Source organism: Biomphalaria glabrata, chromosome 17 (genome assembly GCF_947242115.1).
Source record: "Biomphalaria glabrata chromosome 17, xgBioGlab47.1, whole genome shotgun sequence".
Classification (NCBI taxonomy): Eukaryota; Metazoa; Mollusca; class Gastropoda; family Planorbidae; genus Biomphalaria; species Biomphalaria glabrata.
The window spans coordinates 8,765,428-8,787,036 of NC_074727.1; the positions used below are offsets into that span (position 1 = coordinate 8,765,428).

The 21,609-nt window shown below is 35.4% G+C and overlaps 1 protein-coding gene across 3 annotated transcripts in view; it reads left to right on the top strand.

Moving 5' to 3' along the window:
• Positions 1-18,732, top strand: part of LOC106051164 (uncharacterized) — a 109,753-nt gene extending 91,021 nt beyond the window's left edge. For all 3 annotated transcript variants that reach the window (XM_056016432.1, XM_056016430.1, XM_056016431.1), the window contains 3 exons: positions 5,020-7,366; positions 11,257-11,407; positions 12,823-18,732. In XM_056016432.1, the coding sequence (XP_055872407.1) occupies positions 5,201-7,366; positions 11,257-11,407; positions 12,823-13,001 (2,496 nt within the window). In that variant the 5' untranslated portion in view covers positions 5,020-5,200 and the 3' untranslated portion in view covers positions 13,002-18,732. The remainder of the gene's footprint in view (positions 1-5,019; positions 7,367-11,256; positions 11,408-12,822) is intronic.
• Positions 18,733-21,609: the final 2,877 nt, after the last annotated feature.

The window sequence follows — 21,609 nt, forward strand, 5'->3', positions numbered from 1 at the left end:
TGTGTCCCTCTCCACACTCACATGTGTCCATTTCATGTATCACTCTGCACACTCACGTGTGTCCGCACTCATGTGTGCCCATTTCATGTGTCCCTCTCCACACTCATGTGTGTCCATTTCATGTGTCCCTCTCCACACTCATGTGTGTCCATTTCATGTATCCCTCTCCACACTCACGTGTGTCCGTTTCATGTATCCCTCTCCACACTCACGTGTGTCCGTTTCATGTGTCCCTCTCCACACTCACGTGTGTCCATTTCATGTGTCCCTCTCCACACTCACGTGTGTCCGTTTCATGTATCCCTCTCCACACTCACGTGTGTCCGTTTCATGTGTCCCTCTCCACACTCACGTGTGTCCATTTCATGTGTCCCTCTCCACACTCACGTGTGTCCATTTCATGTGTCCCTCTCCACACTCACGTGTGTCCGTTTCATGTGTCCCTCTCCACTCACGTGTGTCCATTTCATGTGTCCCTCTCCACACTCACGTGTGTCCATTTCATGTGTGTCCATTTCATGTGTCCCTCTCCACACTCACGTGTGTCCATTTCATGTATCCCTCTCCACACTCACGTGTGTCCACACTCATGTGTGTCCATTTCATGTATCCCTCTTCACACTCACGTGTGTCCATTTCATGTATCCCTCTCCACACTCACGCGTGTCCATTTCATGTGTGTCCATTTCATGTGTCCCTCTCCACACTCACGTGTGTCCACACTCATGTGTCTCTCTCCACACTCATACAGTTTTATTTAATTTTTTTTTTATCTTATTCAGGCTCAATTTGATGGTTTTGGTTTCGTGAATTGTTTGAGATAATATCTTTAGTAGACAATAGAATATAACGACTCAAATAATCATGAAATTCATGTTTTTTAATCTTGCGTTTTAATATTCAGGGATCCTACTACCTCATTTATTAAGTTTTTGTAATTCTAAAATTGAATTGTCTATCACACATACAACTATAATACTATATCACATTTATTTAACATTGTTGTCATCGAGACCCGACATGTTGTTTTAGTTACACGATAGAGAGCTGCCATTAACAGCATCATAAAACAAAAACAATGGAAGAGATAGCAAGGGTTACACGGTAATCGGACCAACGAATATCGGGCCATGTTTTAATCCAAAAATAGACTTGTCATGAAATGAAATCGATTCGTTTTTTCCGTGACAAGAAAACGATAAAAAAAAAAAGCGCCAATTACTACTTAAATTTTCTGGGCACGTCGATTCCCTCTTTCGTCTCATGGGATCAATAATGTTAGTGTTTCTTTGATAATGCATTCAGGTTTATTTTGTGTTTGGTTTAATATTTTATTATTATAAAGTTATTTGACGAAACAATTGTTTTAAAGCGAAGGTGAAGAAGAAGGAGACAATAAACAAAAAGACACACACACACACACACACACACACAAAGAAGTTTCCAATTCCTGTCACTTTTTGCTTCCCTTTCAACTTCCTTAATTTGGCCCCTTTTTAAAAGAAGGCTATATCATCGGAATGGGAATTGGAACATCTGAACCTTTTGAAAATGCTACGGGGTTTATGAATTGTTGAAAGGATCTTTTACCCAAACCCCTGGTCTTTTTATCTTCTAACACATTTAAGTCCCGGAGCTAAACCCGACACATCATTACCTGGTTTACAAACTCAATAAGACTTAACTCAATTTCAATATAATTCTTTCGTCGCTAACAATTAGAAGTGATGTCCAGATCCAGACATAATTCCCCCCCCCCCCATCGGAAATCATGAACGAAAATTTGATTGCAAATAATTTACTGCATCAATTTTTGGTGAAAGGTCGGAAATGAGGGCATTGTGTTGTAGGCCTATTGTATTGTGTTTAGATTTTTAAAACTTACTATCAAAAGTTTTCTTTCTGGTGAAATGCTAATTCACAAAATTCTTTACGGCCATTTCACTATTTGATTTCAATCTTTTTTCCAGAACGAACAACTTCACTTTGTCCAGTCTGTTCATTGCTTTGTCGATAATTTCTATATGTACCAAGAATCTAGTATATCTTGTCTTATCTTATCTTATTTTGTCTTATCTTATCTTATAGACAGACGTTATTTAAAAATAAAAAGATAGTTACGTCCTAAGCATTTTATGTGTCAATGTAGTCATGCATGTTAATCATTAAAACTCTGTCAAGTCGTTGGCCTTTTCTGTCTGATTCAGGCAACCCGTTCCATTCTCTAAAAGTCCTAGGGAAGAAGGAGCACTTGTACGAATTTGTTCTAGTTAGTATATGTGGGAAGCGTGGTCGAGAGGCCAAGTGCGCTTGAACTTGGCTTGGCTTGGCTACCTAGAAGGGGGCTCGAGGTTCGACACCCGACTCGGGCAGAGTTGTGTTTACTGAGCGCCTAAAGGCAGCACGGAAAACCAACTCCTAGATACCCCCTCCCCCCCCCCCCACCGGTCCACAAATGAGATTGGACCAAAAGCGCTCTGAGCATGCTATAAGCATGAAAGTAGCGCTATATAAAACCTATAATAATAATAATATAATAATAATATATGTAATTAGAAGTGTGCCTCTATCTTTGTGTCTTACTGATTATTTTATTAGGTTTTGTTTTGTTTTTTTATTTGAAAAATTATGGTTCAATATTGTATGTCTTATTGCTACTTTACTTTTTATTCTTCTGTCCGGTAGTGTCAGACTATGTACAAAACATGTGCACTGACATGTAATTTGGCGAAAAAATCTTTTTCATTTTTCAAATTGAGCCTTCAATCAATGTTTAATTAAGCCCGTGAATGAAAGTAATGCTCTGATTGTACTCTACAAGTACTTCGCACAGAAATTGATCTTGAGTCTTGTCTCTTGTCATTGCCTTCAGACACTTTCTAACATATGACATATCTCCGCGCTGTTGAGTTTAAGTTGTCAGTATTTCGTCAATATCTTAAGGCATTTCAATCGATAGACAAAACACGTTTCAAGTCGTGAGGCTGAGAGATATATCCACTCGCTCCAAGAACTCGGCTTGTTGCGCATCTATCATTAGCAATAATGGCTTGGAAATGTTCTGAAAAAGGTCACTGAATTTGTATCTATTACGCTTGCTCGCCTTAGCGAATTCCTGCGCCATGGATAAAGAGACCATGCGTGGTTCAATCGCCATGGTGCACCTCTCGACCATGCCAGTTGAACCCAAAGGAATTCTACTCGTTACGTAATAGCATAGCAGCAACCTGTTTACTGAAACTGTAGGGGGCAATACCGTGGTTTGATAATACCCAGCACCTCATGGGCTCCACTCCTGGTGTTTGTTCGATGTTGTTATAATGTGAAAAGCTCCCATATCAAGCGTCAGAGAGAGGAAAAAAAAGTTTTTTTTGTGTATAGATAAGATATGTGTACTATAAGAGAAAAAAAAACTAAGAAAATTATGTAATACTTGTAACAATTATAAACGTCTCTATATGATATACAATAAGGTATTCAGCTATTCAGCTATAATAATCTTCTTTAAGCGGAATGTTTACTCAGCAAAGAATGTTATTTACCGAAAACCGAAGTCTTATTGGCACAAAATAGATCTCGCAAGTAACATCTGATGTCTATTACTCCCTGGCACTAGACTCGACTTCTGATTCACTGCTATGCCCCATGAGTTAGAAGTCTGGCAACTACGTAACTATGGTTACTAATGTATTATGTCTAGTTTTATTGTATCACAACTTAAGCGAGGCTTATGTAGGCGACTAAAATGCACTAAAAGGAGAAGACATTTCTTAATTAACATAGTCTGCTAAACATTACAATAAGATTTATTTCACTATATTATTGACTTTAATATTTTTTTTTTAAATGACTTAAAGTTATTGGGCGAGGTGAAGAGGGCTTGTTGAGTGGGTAAATATGCTACCACGTTTGGTAACCACCAAGTTTTAATCAGAAATTAGGAACATAAAGGGTTGTGGTTGGGACAGAGCTAAAATGGAAGAAATGTACCTCCTGCTTAGAATTAAGGCCTACTAGAGATTAATAATTTAACTAGAAAGACATAAAAGAAATATAATAACTCCTTTATACAACCTATAGATTGATTAGATTTCTCGTAATACTGTTGCCGGAAGTGGTAATGTATAAGCATTTCAATACATATAAAATGCTTCATAATGGCATGCGTCTCATGAAGCCTCTTAGCCCCACCCCTTTTCCACTTCCTCCGTAAAAGAGTCATGCTTGAGTGAATGTATATGTCTACTAGACAATATGGAGCACAGAAAGGCAGGCTCCCATTTGACTATGCCCTGCGCCAGAATCGTGCTAAAATGTCATCTCCCTTCAAATCTAGCCTCCTGATTGACATTACTAAAAGTACATTCATACTGTGAGGTTATTGTTCGCTATCTTGTAAGCATTGAGCATGTAATCAAGTAGACCTGATTATTAAAAATCAACCGCATTTTTTATGGACTTTTTAATTTCTATTAATAACTAGAAACAAAATTCGAGTAATTTTGTTACCTGTTATCAGTAAGTAAACATATACAATTGACCCTTTTACCCACAGTAGTTGATACACTTTACTACTTTTACTATTAGCACATCTCAGGGTTGGAGATTTTCACGATAAACATTATCATTACGTTAAATGGAACTTGAATGTTGCCGTCAAAATGAAACCCACAAACGGTAGAGCTTAGAAAATTTGATTCTGCTGAGAGAAAAAAAAGTGCAAAAAAGATTTTCGTTAAACTTTCAAAAAATCATATCAACAAATCATTTATCTTCTACGCCGGATACACCAAAACGTTTGCTATTTATGGATGTAAAAAAACAAACTTCCAATAGTTTTTGCTATTGCAGGGGAGATTTTGTTTTCCTTATGGTACATTCCTCGACCCATCTATTGTGAAACGTATTGGTGGTGTTGTTGTTTCCCAATGTTATTGCTTGCATACTTTTTATTTCAACATGGTTAAAAATAGATGTTTACTTATATACTAATTACGACTTTGTTTGCATATATTTCAGAAGCAAGAGTGACATCTGCCCGGAAGTGATCTGCATGAAGTCATGACGTGGAGCCAAGGCCAGCCAATCATCTTGATCCTTTTTTTTACATACGTCAAAGTTATTTATAATCTGGCATGATCTCAGTAGCACATCAGCAGGGAACAGCGTAACTAATGGAATTACCAATAATTAGAGTACTATGGAAATTCCCGTTATTCATGAAACAACGCGATTGAAATCTGGCGCCCCGATCAGCGCCCCGGTACTTGTCTCTTCGACAAGTAACCACTTCTTGCATACGGTCGGAAGTGGCAAGTCCATAGCTGCGCAGCTTTCTGTACCTGAAGGTAGCGGTCTGCTGGATATGCACAGGGAGGAGCTGATAGTGACAACCTCTTTGAAACCAAAGACACCCGCCAAGCCCAGTTTCCGGAAAGGAGGCGAAGACGAATCCTCGAAATCCACGCAGAAAGGTCTTCACGCTCGTCTTCCCAGTGCTGACAGCGGGATTCAAGCCGATGGTGGCTGCGATTCCCTGTCTCGCTACCGCGGCAAATCGTTTCTCTCTGCTAGCGACAAAAACGATTTCCTGGTCGCAGAAGAAGGGGTTTCTTCTTCTCCAGGCAAGTCCAAAAGCAATACAAGCGGTGCCAGCGGCGGCTACGGCGGAGGTCAGCCGCAGCAAAAGTTACCGCTGGTTTCGCGTGTTGTCACCTTACCCTCAAAGTCTTTCTTCACCACGTCTGCCGCCGCCACGCCGGCAACGTCATCCCGTACTTCCAAAGGGGTGACTCCAACCCCCGCTGCCAGGACGCCTGTTCCGGCGGCCAGAACGTCTGTCACGTCTCAGAATGTCACACTAACCTCTTCGCATAATGCGCCTAAATCCAGTGAACAAAAAAATGGACTTCATGTATCTTCCAGAAACCTTCCCGCCAAAGACGCCTTAGAACGCTCCGACTCTTCCGAGAGCCAACACAACGCATCTATATCTAATCAAAATTCAAACTCGCCTTCTAAATCAACATCCAATAGAAAATCGGATAGCAACGTGTCAACCAACCAAAACGCAGATACCTTCAACCAATCCAATCACATACAATCAACCAGCGAACAAAACGTAATTAATATCACACCAAATGTCAAGGTCATGTCAAACCAAGGCGTGAAGATAGCCATCAGCAAAAACACTGTTAACATAGCAACGGCGAAAACCCCATCAATCTCAGGGAATAGCGAAATGGTTCGTACAACGGGAGGGTCCACCCAGCCCACACTCAAATTTCATGTGGTCAACTCAGCACGTCCGAATCAACCGGACGCAAATAAAGCTCGCGCCCCGGGCTCTATAGCTTTAACGCGACCTTTACGGCTGGGGGCGCCCTCAGCGCCCAACTCTCGGCCTCAGACAACTGTAAATATAAACACTCAGCAACCAGCTGCTCCCTCAGCCAGGGGCCAACCGCCCCCGTTACCCTCACAACCACCTAAAGTAACCACAAATTCTAGCATGCGCGCAAAACCAAAAATCGCTCCACGACCCTCCATAGCACCAAAGCCAAGTCCTCAAAGTAGTCCTTCTAGAAAGTCTTCTAGTGAAGCAACAACGTCTACTGAAGTCGGTATATCTTCGAACACATCACATAGTAACAATAACGAGTCGACAGTCGTAACGGAAATACCAGTTTCATATCGGCCAGCACTCTCTGGTTCTCAGCCTAGCAGAGTGGTGGAAATTCCCGTAAAACACATAGAGTCAGCCCCACGTGCCTCTGCGGTAAACTTATCAAAGCCTCTATCGCTGGGAGCGCCGTTTCCTCGTCTCACGCCCGAGCGGCAGCTCCACTCCAGACAGTCACTTTACGAGAGGATAGCCTCGGAGAAGGAGAGGCTAAACAAATATCCCATATACGAAAACGTGTTGAACATTAAAGACGGTTTCAGCTTCGAAGACCCCAGCTCTAGGATGAAGCAGGCTGAGCTGATTCTGAAGCAGTCGGATGAGCTTATCAACGATGCGCTCAGGATGCTTAGCCATTCGCCCTCTCCGCTGCTTCTTTCCCCCAAGCCTGTCAAACGGAACGGCTTTTCCTCGGACCTCCGAAATTCCCCAGAAGGAGAGCGCATCGTGGAGGGCTCCGACGCCTCCACGGTGGAGCGGGAGCACCGGGTGCCCATTTTCGACGTGCAGAGCGGCAAGACTTACGGAGGACCTCGAGCGGTGACGCCCTTGTCGTCGTCGTCTTCGTCACCAGTGGATAACGCCCACGTGATCAACACGAGCGCAGAAAAGGTCAAGGACGTGGTGTGGAACGAAAGGAAGAGCCGAATAGATGCCGCGCTTTCTTGGCTGAAGACTGAACTGGTAAGCCATCGTTGAATTAGCTAAACCATTGGGTAACACGAAAGTAGTGGGGTAGCTGTCATGGGTCAAAGGGGTTCATTGCTCCCGGGGTCATGACCATGTTGTTCGTTGAAAGAAAAATAAATGTCAGAATTTAAATGTATCGTATTGATTACTTATTAGAAGTTACTGAATTGATTGTAAATACACATATATTTATAAATGTAATTGACGCACATAAGATGACTCGATTTAGTGAATATTATGTAAAGATCTCTGAGTCTGTATAATTTGTACTGATGAGAATGTAGGTTGCGTGTTAACGTACGTGTAGTATTACTAGTGCGTTCCTTGCCACAAAGGTTCAGCTCAAGCACCCCCAATAAAGTAAACCAACAGATGAATGTAGATATATAACTATTTAATTCACAACGGGAACAGTGAAGTCTCAGTCACTATAATAAAAGGATGTGACCTCTATGAAAGCCTAGACTCAACTGTCTGTTTTATCTTTCTAATCTACAGTCTCGTTTTGGATTAGTGTCGTCATAATTGTGCGTTCACTAGAAGTCACCTACAGTGCGTGTCTACAGTTACACTCAACCTACGAGAGAATGGGGTTGGGGTTGTCATCATATATTTATTCCCGGGCCCTCGAGTAATTGTTACGGTCCTGCACGAAAGTGTACCCTCTGGTAGGAATAGATGTATGTTTCTTTCAAAGTTGTTTTCACTTAAGTTATAGTTGGCCTTATTCAGTCGTAGAACGACTATGATTCATCTCGTAGACCGACTACGGTTCATCTCATAGATCGACTATGGTTCATCTCGTTGAGCACTTTTTCATGATACCGCAGAACCTTATTACTGAGAGACATTCCCTTCCACGTGTATCTCAGGTTAATGTGGCATTCTCTTTGGTGGTAGAGGAGCCAGCCGTTTTTTTTAGTAGCACGCTTTTCTTCCAGAGCAGACGTCAATGTTTTTCCGCTGTCCATAGCTTTTTTGGTCACCATCTCTCTCCACATAGTACGCTCCATGGCTATTTTAGTTATAGACATGAAATAATTAAATGATTAGCTTGTAATGAAACACCTATTTTTATTACTTTCTCAAAGAAAAAAAAATCTTATTAACAGACAATTGGGTTAACATCGATCCTTCAAAAGTTAAATATGTAATTCTAATAAATGATTGACTCTTTTTCGTCCTTTTTTTAAAAAACAAAATTAATGAAACCATGTTTAAGACTATTAGTATTTTCTTTTAAGTTTTAATGAAGAATGTTAGGGCTGTATAATATCTTTCAGCGGCCTAGCCGTAATATTAAACGTTCTGTTTTTAATGGCATGACTTTGAAAATTTAGAAGCTCTGTTTCGTCCGTGCAAAGTCCAAATTGTATTTACTCTTGGTGTGGTCTTGTGAGTGTATATATTTTATTACGCACTAAATCTCTGACATCAATGTGCACGTAGTTTGATATTCGATGTACAAAGATCCACACACCTGTACTGCATTTGGAAACTTTGCTAGTTTACCTAACTCACAAAACTGCCTGTTGTTGCGTCAAGAAATGGTTCCAGACATCTAAATGTCAGCCAACCTTCTCGGTCATCTTTTGTTGTTTTCTGCGCAGACGTCTGCTAACACCTCCGCCTCTTCCTTGTTGTGCACCTTTACTACACCCCATTCCCCCCCCCCCGTTTCGCCATCCAGTCGCCCCCCTTATCTCAGGAGTGCGCTTCACGGGTTCCCAAATGTTTACTCGGGTTATCGCGACCCTGCACGACAGATGCCAAAACTCACTGAAAGCCAAACAAAGTCAATCGAAGCTCTGACGTAATGTAGCCTCGTTTTCAGTGCTTTGTTTTTTTGTTGTTTTTTTTTGGTTAGTATGGAATGTTTGTTTGTTTAAATTGAAACGAGATTTCGGGACACATTTTGAAACACAGTATATAATCTCCACTTTGATTTATTGTTGTTGTTTATTTATTTTTAATTTATTGCAAAACTTATTTGAACTCTGTCTGAATGACTGTCAGACTCACCTAATTTACTAAGTGTAGGCCTACTGAGCGGTCACTTTTTATTTTTTCCGTAAGTTCTACAATATTTCATCCTGTTGGCCTTATAGAAATATTGAAATAGATCAAAGCCTGATTGAATTATATTTTATGTTGATCTCTGCCACGCTGAGGGCTATAAGTAATACGGTGCGTGTCAATTCGCACGCACGAAAAGAAATATGCGCTATCGTCAAACTCTACTTCTCATGGCATAGACTGCTGATCAGTATGAGACTTCATTCTTCTCTAAATATTCACTCTCCATATAAATGTATTTTGTCAATCTCTTTCCATAGTTCTCCTGTCTTAGTTAGCTCAGTTCACATTGTGAATACCACTGGCCACAGCTTAAATATACAGTTAGTTAAAATAACTTTTTAAAAATGCAACTGTTTGAAAATTTGAATACTTTATTTTTTGATTGTAATTGATTATCGTTAAGCCATTCGCCGGTCTGAAAAAAAAAACAGAATAAAAATATATTTTACAAAATCACAACCTCCAATACTCACCTATTGGCAGATGACGCGAAAGATTGCAAAATGGCTGACTTGTAAACATGACTTGATGTTTATACTTTCGCTCATGTCAAACTTGTGACAGCTTCAGTGGCGGATAGTTTGGGGGGGGGGGGGTGAGCAAAGAGTTTCTGTCACTTGAGAAAAAGGAAAGCCGCTCAAAAACATTATCATGCATCGCAATAATAGTAAATTAACTGTTGTTTTTTTTTTAAGATGTTGCGTGTATAAAAATTTAAACCTAATCTGTTTCCTTGGAGACGGGATGTGTGTGTGTGTGTCTGAGTGGGTACTTACTAAGGAAGCTCGAGTTTGAATCCCGACTAGAGCTGATTTGTGTTTTCTGAGCACCTTAAGGCAGCACAGAAACCTCCCAGATGTAGACAAATGTAACTTCAGATGAAACGAAATAAATGTAGTACTCTTGAGTAATAATATAAAATAGTATTTTGTACAAAATCGAACTCACTACAAAAAAACACGTTCTGGCATCGTCTTGTGTACCCAAGAGTCTAGACAGCTGACGATAGTCCCGCTTATCTTGCATCATCCACTCTGCATAGCTCCCAACCAATCGCTAACTTCTTTTCACCTTTACCATAGAAACACACTCCATAACAAATACAATCCTGCAGTCTCTAACTATTATATATCCGACAAAGTAAGAATAAACAGTGTTGAAATAAATTTTCTTCATATTAAGGCGTTTCATTTTTTTTTTTTAGGATAATATATCTGAGTATAGCAGTGTCACTTTTAAACACGTAAATTAAATGCACATTTCTACTGCATTTTGAGGAGTTGTATAATTTTTTTTTTTGCGGATATTTAAATTGTCATGGGAAAATACAGAGTTGCATCTCTAACGGATCTCATTTATCTAGATATATTAAAGTCTCCTTTAAATATTTTAATAATGATAATAATAAAACATACCACGATTTTATATCAGTGGCATAGCTAGGGTGGGGGAAAGGATGTGGAGAATTTGAAAATCACCCCGGGCTTCACTTGAGGGGGGGGGGGCCCAAATGAGTGTTTTTTTTACATTAAATATCAAATATTACGCAAAATGCAGGGGCCCCCAAAGAGGTCCAACCTCCGGGCCCCCAAATGATAGAAAAATCCTGTTGTATAGATATAACCGGTGTATATTTTTAAGGGTTCAAATGTGGCCCACGGACCAGTTGTTTGACATCGCGTCATTAGATAATGATGTAAACAATTTCCTCTCGTCTCCAAACACAACATGATCCCCGGTGTTAGAAACAAAGAGCACGTAGATAGGAACTATAATGACCTCTGTCTGTTCCTTCGTCCCTCCAGGCCACTCTACGTGAGATGGACAATACGCTCATCTCTCACTTCAAGAAATGCCAGGAGACCATTGACGCACTCAAGACACAGCGGGACGTCTGGGAAGGGCTGTCTGAGGAGGGGGAGGACGGAGACTACTGGGACGACTTCGAAATTTGTGGTGAGTGGGTGCTGCATTCAAGATCTCTCTGTCAATATTCATTCTCTCTTTGTTTCTCTTGGTTTACTTGTCATATCTATCTATCTATCTATCTATCTATCTATCTATCTATCTATCTATCTATCTATCTATCTATCTATCTATCAATCATTTATCTATCTATCTATCTATCTATCTATCTATCTATCTATCTATCTATCTATCTATATATCTATCTATCTATCTATCTATCTATCTATCTATCTATCTATCTATCTATCTATCTATCTATCTATCAATATCTATCTATATAAGATAAGATAATTATGATAAGATAAGATATTTTATTGATCCAATCAAATGGAAATTTAGTTTGACTACAATCTATCTATCTATCTATCTATCTATCTATCTATCTATCTATATATATATATATATATATATATATATATATATATATATATATATATATATATATATATATATATATATATATATATATATATATATATATATATAGCTCATCTATATATCTATCTTTCTATCTATCTATCAATATATATATATATATATATATATATATATATAAATCATTTATCTATCAATCATTTATCAATATATCTATCTATCTAATCTATCTATCTATCTATCTATCTATATCTATCTATCTATCTATCTATCTATCTATCTATCTATCTATCTATCTATCTATCTATCTATCTATCTATCTATATCTATCTATCTATCTATCTATATCTATCTATCTATCTATATCTATCTATATCTATCTATCTATCTATCTATCTATCTATCTATCTATCTATCTATCTATCTGTAGTCTGTCTCTTGCTCCATCCATTCAAATCTTCTCCCATACATTAGTGTTAAATTGTGTCAAAGTTCTATATGTTTATGATTTTAAAAATAGTTTTGTATGCGTTTTTAAATAGGATATTTGTATGACAAGACAAGTTATGACTACTTTACTATAAACTGCAAAGAAAAAGAAAATTAATGGTATAGAGGCAACCATATTGCTTGCACTACTGTCACATTAGAAGAATGTGTGTTAAAACACTTATATAATGATCTCTTGACCCTATATTATATCAATAGTACATTTACAATGTACATGACTGTACATATAAGCTATAGCAACATTCTCTATCAAAGATATGTGATAGAATATAGGTCATGAAAACGTATACGTTTATGGGTTCAAATCCCTGTAAGTATGTTATCATAGCACCTTGAGCCTACATTTTGTTTATTAACAGCGCTTTATAAATAAAATTATTATCATTATTAAGTATGTCTTATTATCTGTTTACTGTTCTAAGTGAATACACCAGCTGAAAGTAAATGTAGACATCTATATTACACTGTTAATTATATGTGATATAATATGCTGAAGATTTGTTTTAATTCCTTTGCAGAATTCAACAAGAAATATTTAGACAGTCCAGGAGGTTCAGAGTCCAGTCAGTTGTCTCCCATGCAAGAGGTCTCTTTACCAGTTCCTCAGCTGCATCTGCCTCACTCCAGTCCAGGTCATGGTGGCCCATCATCAAACAGACGTGGCAGTGTGACACAAGATGTAGAAGCAACTTTATAACATCAGTTCAATAGATTCTTAGTTATTGTTAATTAAGGGAAAAAGGTTACGCTGGGAATGTATTAGGCTTGTATCTTGAGATTAACAAGAATATTTTACAGTTTTGAAAGAGTGAAAAAGATGTATATCCTTTCCCAACTATTTTCACTTTAAATATTGCATGGTGATGTCATGTGGTGAATGATGGCGCATGCTGATGTTAAGTGGTAAATGATGGTGCATGGTGATGCCTGTGATTGCATTTACAGTGGTCTCTGAAATCCTACAACAGCATTATTACAAATTGTCATTAGCTTGGCTACACAATGGCTCTGTCAAACCTACATTGAAATGCTTTTAAAACAAGTTGATTAGAAAAGAAAATATTTGTGTTTTTAGTCATGGCTTTATACAGCGAAACAAAACATTGCATCTTGCAATAAAACTATTTCTTTTTTCAAAGCTTGAATCTAAGTGAGATAATACATCCTTTTATCTGCATTTCAAAAAGCTTTTACATCTAGTATGGAATCAAGATCATTGGAATGCATATATATTTGGTTGGCTTAATTCAAATTCTGTTCATTGTTAGTTTTTTCCTTCTTTGTAGGCCTACTTGTGGTAAAAAAAAAAGTATTTGGGTTTAAAAGTCAGATTATGCTGGTTCCTGATTATTCAAATGGTTCCTGATAATTCTAATAAAATACCACCAATTACAATAAAGCCAGCAAACTCCAAAAATAGTACTGCTACTATCCATGAATTCCTATCATCACATTTTGTTTGAGTCCTGATCTAGTCTGGGTGGGTTTGCCCTAGTGATTAAGACTAAGACTGCTGATCCTTATGGAAATTTGTTGTGATTACAAGGCATCTTTTCTCATACACTGTGTTGTAATCACTATCAATTGTATATCACAAATTTTCAACTTCTAATAAGAATAGCTATTTCTAGCAATTTAACTAAAAATGAAAATGTTTTGCTGCAAAACAAAAAAAAACTCTGCTCAAAAAGCTCTTTAAGAGAAATATGGTATTTTTGTTAATAATTTTTCAGATATATTTCAGAACAGTGATTGAACATCAAATATGTAATGAGGGAAATTCTTTTGTAGGTTATCCTTATTATTTATTTATTTCTTTTGTTGAAATTTAAAGTCTCTCCCTGTTTCTTAGCACTTTGAATTAAGCAAATTTATTTGTAGGCCTACTGCGACCTACTAATTTGTGCCTCTGGGTCTTTGAATTAATAGTTTAGTTCCTTATTTCTATTAACTTATTTGGACAAAAGATTGCAATGTTCTCTCCTGTGCTGTTGAAAACATGCTGAAAAACATGCATAAGGAAAATGGCTAGCACAAAATGGAAATTTGTAGAATATATGTGTTAAACTAACAAATAAGCAAAGATAAAATATGTTGAAATGTTTTGTCAAAAAGATACTTTTATAATGTAAAAAAATGTTGATGATTTTTTTACCATAGAAGTTCAGATTTCATATAATGTTAGAAATAAAAAGGAAATTTTTTTTTTTTTTTTTGCTAAATGTTGGCAACTGTTGTTTATTTCTTTGTTGTCATTATATCATCTAGAAAGTTTTTGCTTTACAAATTCAACTTTCTACAAGTTTTCTATGTACAAAATTTCTACAAAACATGATCTAACTACAACTATTACTTTAATGTCAGACTTCTGGTCTGGATAAATAAAAAGTTGAAATAGTTTTACATAGATTTACATATCTACTGAATTTAATCGCATTTATGTATGAAACATTTAACATCATGGTCACCCATTTTAAACTTGCCTATATATAAGACAATTTTTTGTCAAATTATTTTTTTTTCAAATTGTTTTTTATTAGCTGGTAAATATTATGTTTTTGTGCATAATATCTTTTTTATTTAAATTTTCTTTTGCTGTTTCATACAATTCATTAATTTAAAGAGTCTGTATATGAATGTAATAATACTGTAAATATGTTTTAAAAATATTATCTGCATTGGAAAAAAGTTAAGCTTTATTGAACTATCTTGTCTCTATTGGTAAGAATCAACTTTTATAGTTATTTATTTCAAAGATGCAATAGGTTCAATAGCTAACATATTTTTCAAAGTATTGCTTTCAATATGTATAAGCCTATTTATTGAACACTAATTAACAAAAAGGATTGCTGCCTGGTTTGCACTCTGGACTGTTGTCTCAACGGTTTCAGGTTTAAACTCTGCTGAGAGGTTTGGGCTACGATGTATTAATTTTCAGTTCTGAAGGGACATCCTAAACATATAAATCAAACAAGCAAGGATAATTTTCTGGAGATAGCAACAGCCTACATTTTAAAAATGTCCAACAGACATGTTGTTGTTGCTCGTCGTTGATTTGTAACTCCAGCCAGCTAGTACAACTAAATCAATGTAGGCGTATCAATAGAATTCTTTTTAAACAAACATAAATATAACTTTTATTTATAGATATACATAAACTTGAAAGTAGATTTATGGGGGAAAAAAGTGAAATAACTAAAACAATATATAAATCACTACAAAAACATGTCTTTACATCTCCTGTCTCTCATTTAGTCTTCTGTTCAATTTTTACACCTGTCCTTTTATTCACATTCATTATGCCATTTCTCCAACCTACACAACCAAACATCTGCTCCCCTTTCCTCTGATGACAGCAATAACTCGTACATACACTCCATAACACATGTGGCTCAGTAAAAGGTTACCGAAGTTTCAAGAATAAAGGAAAAAACATTTGAGGGACTGGTCAAAACCAAAAACCCCATTTATTTCAATTTTAGTTCTTGAAAAAAATGTCCAAAAATATTTTTTAAATATCAAATTTAATAATTTTTTTTATTATTAAAATGTAACATGTTGTCTTATGTCCATGAAAGTTTGTCCAATTTTGTGTTTCTCATCCTCTATTCAATTTACTATTCTCATTTAAATGGAGAGCTCCTCATCCAAAATGTAAATATTTTAATGAAATGAAAATGTTAAAACTCTTTATACCAAGCTCTTGTAACTAATAACTTAAAATGCAATGAAGCTTAAAAGACTTTAATGACCAGAACCCTAAACAATAAAACTCTTAACAAATTGGATTATCTATAACTAAAAGTTTATATTCTCAAAAGAAATGTAGTGGTTATCAGAAAGGTTTTAGTCTCTACAGTGGCTACTGCTTTTTAAATACTTTTGTGATAACTGTAATACCCGGTTGAAATGGTCAACATAAAGGGATTCAAGAGATTTGTTTATAACTAATATTTACTCAATATAAAGAATAGAAATTTCTGATAAGATAAAAAAAAAAGTTAAGTAAATGTTGATGATATTGTAGTTTCTTAGTGTTATAGGTAATGTTTGTATATGTGTATCAAATCAGTGTATAAATATTTTATTTAATTATTGACATCGTTATTTCATTTTAATTGATCACAAAAATGAGCACATGGTTAATTATTACTATTTTCTCTTTTCTCATTTTTGTAGGTCAAATCATCCTCAAAGCTATTTTCATCTTTTCAACAAAGTTCTCTATATAAACCTAGTTCTCTTTTTTTTTTTTAAGGATAGAATTAGTTGTTTTTTTCTAATTTGTAAACATTAAAAATGTAAGCACTTAAAAATTTGTGCACAAAATGTTTATATCCCCTGTAATAAATAACACACACGATGCTTAAGTGGAAATTAATAAACCCAGTTGCTTGTCAGTGTATTCAAGAAATCATTTTTAAGAACTTGAATGTATTTGTTAGCTATTTAATATGTCCACCTATTACTTTTGATTTAAAACATTTCTAAAATTTGCCTAACATTAATCTCACTGCTTTGAAATTCAAAAAACTTGATTTTTACTTCTGATATGTTTTCAGGACTTAATTTTTCAATTTGTATATGTATATATATATATATATATATATATATATATATATATATATATATATATATATATATATATATATTATATATATATATATTACTGAATAAAAATAACTGTGTATGTGCATTTAATTTGCTGCAAACTGGTGAAAATATACTTAGGTCAGCTTGGTCTTTTTTTGAGTTCCACATATTTCTGTGATTATATTTATTTATTAAGTTAACATTGTTTCAAATCCTTGCTTGCATTAAGTGTCTTAAATATCTGTGGTCATTGCTGTCAACGATTATGTTGCCTTTGCTTAATTTTGGATTTTATGTAACACTATTAGATAGCTTTCTTTTTGTTTTTAAATTATCTATAGGTTTAAAGGCTAAAACAAAATATTTACAATATAAAATTAGAATTGAGAGAAATCTTTTTTTTAGAGCGATGATAAAGCTGAAATTATGCACATTAAAAATAAAAGAAATAATGCTTAATTAATACAAAAAGAATAATATCTTGATTGGATCAAATATAATAAAATATTTTGCTGATGTTGTTTGGCAGATTAATAGTTTTTAACAATTTCAATTTGCTTGCTTTTGTACCATAAAATTAATTTATATCTTTATTTACATATTTCCAATCAAAATTTAGAAAGCTCTAAAAATTTTTAAAACTATTAAATTAGCTAATATTCTTTGGAAACAAAAAAAGCTTACTTTGATCCATTATCATCCACTTGTATTATTTTGTTTAAATTTACTGTTAAAGACATCAAGCTAAAGTATTAGAAAGGTTTTGTACCTTTGTTTTTTCTTATCATTTATTGTTTTATGTAAATAAAAAGAATAACAATTGTATTTATCTTTATCTATTTAATGAAGCATAGAAATCGCAGCTTTAAAATAAGTAAAATTTCAATAATCACTGGGGTTTCATAATTGAAGATCTCTAGTTATCAATATGAATGTAATTTTGAAGTCTAGATCTTCCTCTTTCTCTCCTAACTGACAATACCAACATTGATTTGACCCCATTAAATTAAATTAATTAATTTTTTTTTTATAAACTTTAATTTGTTTTATATAAAAAGAGCATGCATTCTTCTATAATTTATACCTAATATAACATTTCCTGATTACATACACAAAAGTTATTGAAATTTAATCATAACACAGTAATGAAACACAAATGAGCCAAATAAATAATTCCATCGGAAAAATTATGGAGAGAAAGAGTTAATTTCATTTTTTAATTAATTACCATCTAACAAATCTAACAAACAAAGTTGATAATTGTTAATGATTAAAAATATTGTTACCTTGATGTGCATTTATTATCACTGCAAAAACTATAAACAATTATTGAATCATATATCAAGATTTATATAGGATTACAAATCAACTGAAAAGCAAATTCTAAATTTGAATTATCTTGTTCAGGTTTAATAAACTTTGTCTAAAACAATTCAAGATATACTAGAAGTGAATTTAAACATTCTATGTAACTACTGTACAGCTGTGAATGATCAACTAATTGTATTTTTTTGTTTTTGTTTTCTGTATTTGTGATGTGAGTTGTTTTGTTTTCTTTTGTTTCTGTAAATATTTAGCTAATTATTGCTTTATGTCATTAAAATAATGGCTGGTCATAAGGAAGACATATTATTTCATGTGAATGTTGTGGTGTGAAGTGCAGTTGAAGCTTTGGTTTGTCAAGCAACAAAACTTGGCTTATATTGTGATGTCAGTTAATTTTGTTTAATATTTTTTTGACTATTCTGTTTGTGATGAAAAAAAAAGTTTTGTGTGATTCAGGAAAGATTTTTTTTATGATATTTAGGTAACAATAAATGAAATAATGTCTCTAATGCTTACAGTTTGTGGTTTTGCTTTTTTTTTTTTTTTTTTCCAAGCATAAAATGACTGCCCTGTTAAGATGGCTGACACCTGGTTGTGTATAATGTGGTTCAGACTGTAGGTTTGGGCTCGTACATATTAATCTACAATTCTGTAGGAATGTATGAAACTAATAAAAAATAAATAAACAATGTTCATTATCAATGGTCTGAACAAAATATTGTATGCTTTTATACGGTAGCTCTATCTAATTGATTGAAGAAGAGAGCTTTCTTGACTGTTTATTTTATTCACAGTCATCTATATTTATAAAGCTTATATCAACTCACTCTGTCTGCCTGCCTGTATGGTAAAAAGTTTGTGCACCTTATTTCTCCCACACCAAATCTTGGATTAAGCTGAAATTTTGCACAATTAATTCTTTTACCTGACAACACAAGAATCAAATTTTAAAAAATTAACCAATTAGTTAATTAATTATTTTGTTTGGTATCTTGAACAAGGGAAAGAAATCATACTTGACAGGTGTTTTTTAGTATAAGGTATAAGTTGAATTAGTCCCTTTTAAGATTCTTGAGCCCTGAGTGAAATTTTTTTATGCATAAAAAAAAAAAGATGATAATGAAACATTCACCGAGATACCCCTCTTCTTCCCTCTCCCTTTTACAACTGTTCCAGACAAGTGATAGTATCATAGCACACTGAGAAAGCTAAAAGCTAAACAAAAACATTTGTTAAAAATATTTTGCTCAGATTCATTATGTCTAGGTCAATCATACATATAATTACATGACGGATCCAAACTAATTGATACCTTTACACTTAATAAAAGCTTTTTTTTTTTCAAAGTATTCTTTTATTACCAGTTCAAGTCCAATTGTTTATTTATTTTTATTCCTAGTATAGTTTTGTGGTTTAAGATGTAGTAGTTCCCCCCCTTTCAGACCATACCTTCTATAGGGCAGATGATGTTAGGGTCATCATTTTCAGTGGCCAGTGGTTAACAAGCAGGATTCATGTGGCCAGCACAACGACCAACTGCCTTTGCTTTCCCTAAATAAAGTCAGGTACCCATTAGAGTTGGGTGGATTCGGGGCGCCCTAAAAAATCCCAAAATTCAAAACCACAGTCATCACCGAAATTCGAAAGCAGAACCCCAGATTTGGAACCAAAGCGCTTAACCACTCAGCCGCCATGCCCCATTTTGTGGCAAATGTTTAGCATAAAAACGAGAAAAAGCTCTTACTCTTTCTATTTGACTTTCGGTTCAATCACAACTTTGGTTTACAGATAAGAGATATCAATCAATGCCTGAATGCAAGCTTTCTTTGATTATTCTCATGTTCGAATTAGCTCTATAAATATTTGCATCATTTCTTAAATTTTGTGAACATTATACTATAATCATAGTGTATATTTTGAAATATACTATATTTATTGAACCTTAAGTTCATATAGATATATTTATTTGGTCTCTTCTTCTTAAGTTATTCTAGCAAGGACTTTTTGAGAATAAATGACGTCCGAAACTAAAGGGCACATAAGCATGATTTGTTTCGCTTATATTATATTTCTACAGTTACCGGACTTTGATAAGCCGCGCTTTCTTGCCAGATAAAATGCCACGATTGGGTTTAACTTTTTTTTTTAAGATAATTTTATTATTATTTTCTTATTAACTATTATAATTTTATATTTAAGAAGGCGAAATTTGATGTATTTATAAAGTAGCTAAATAATTAATAAATAAATGGGGTACAAAACTTTATTCAAGAATTGGAATAATAGAAACGGCAAGTAAAATTTGAACAAAAAAAATATTTAATTTGAGAACGATTAATTTGCAGATGTGGTCCAACTAAATGCATTGGCATATAGATCTAGAACAAAATGATTCGTGTTAAATCGAAACTGTCATATACACATTGAAAGTAGTAGACCCTAATGCAGCTAAGCTTAGTCGTTCATCTAACGATCTTCAAATTCTAGCACTGGAGACCATTAATGCCTTCAAGCCCAGTGCTATTTTTGCAAATATTGTTGGGTCGGCATCGATAGATTCTGGAAGAGCAGGCTATGGAGCCTACATCGACTTTCTTGGCTCTTACTCAGTCAAAATCTTTGGACCATGGGATAGTATTTGCAGCTTTAATGCGGAGACCATGGCAGTCTGTGAAGCCTTAAAGGTCATTGACCCTCAACTCGGCAAGGGACATTAGAGGGCAACACAGATTGTTGTGGTCACTGACTCAAAATCTGTACTACAGGCTTTGCAAAGCCCTGGACCATGGCCCCCAATATTGACACTGTCATCATGGCTTCACACAACAAAAAGCAGCGCTATGGAACCCCTGTAATAATGCAGTGGGTACCGAGTCACATAGGTGTGACTGGCAACACTAACCAACTGAACAGGCTGTAAGTTTTCATCATGCCCTGGCTATAATTTAAAAAACAGAAATGGAAAAGTGGTTTGAGTGCTGGGACAAGTCCCAAAAAGCCCGTGGAGTCTGGGAGCGCATGAGGCACCCTGACCGCACTTCCCCGTGGTGGAGGCTGTCTAGGCCTGAGCAAGCTATTATAGCACAGTGCAGGACAGGCCATTGTCCTGTTGGCTCATATTTCTCACGGCTATGGCCAGATTTCGATTCACGGTGCCCCCGCTGCGGGGAAGAAGAGGAAACTGTGCCTCATATTCTGTTTGACTGCCCCAGACTTGCTGATCTCCGTCTCGACAGGTCTGGGAAACTAAAAATTCTCGACCTGTATGGTGACATATACACACTACGCAAGACAGCAGGGTTTCTGTCCAGGGCTTTTGCAAGAGAGGATTTGAACCTCTCAAGTCGTCACTGTAATAGAGTTTGGTGATGATGATGATATACACA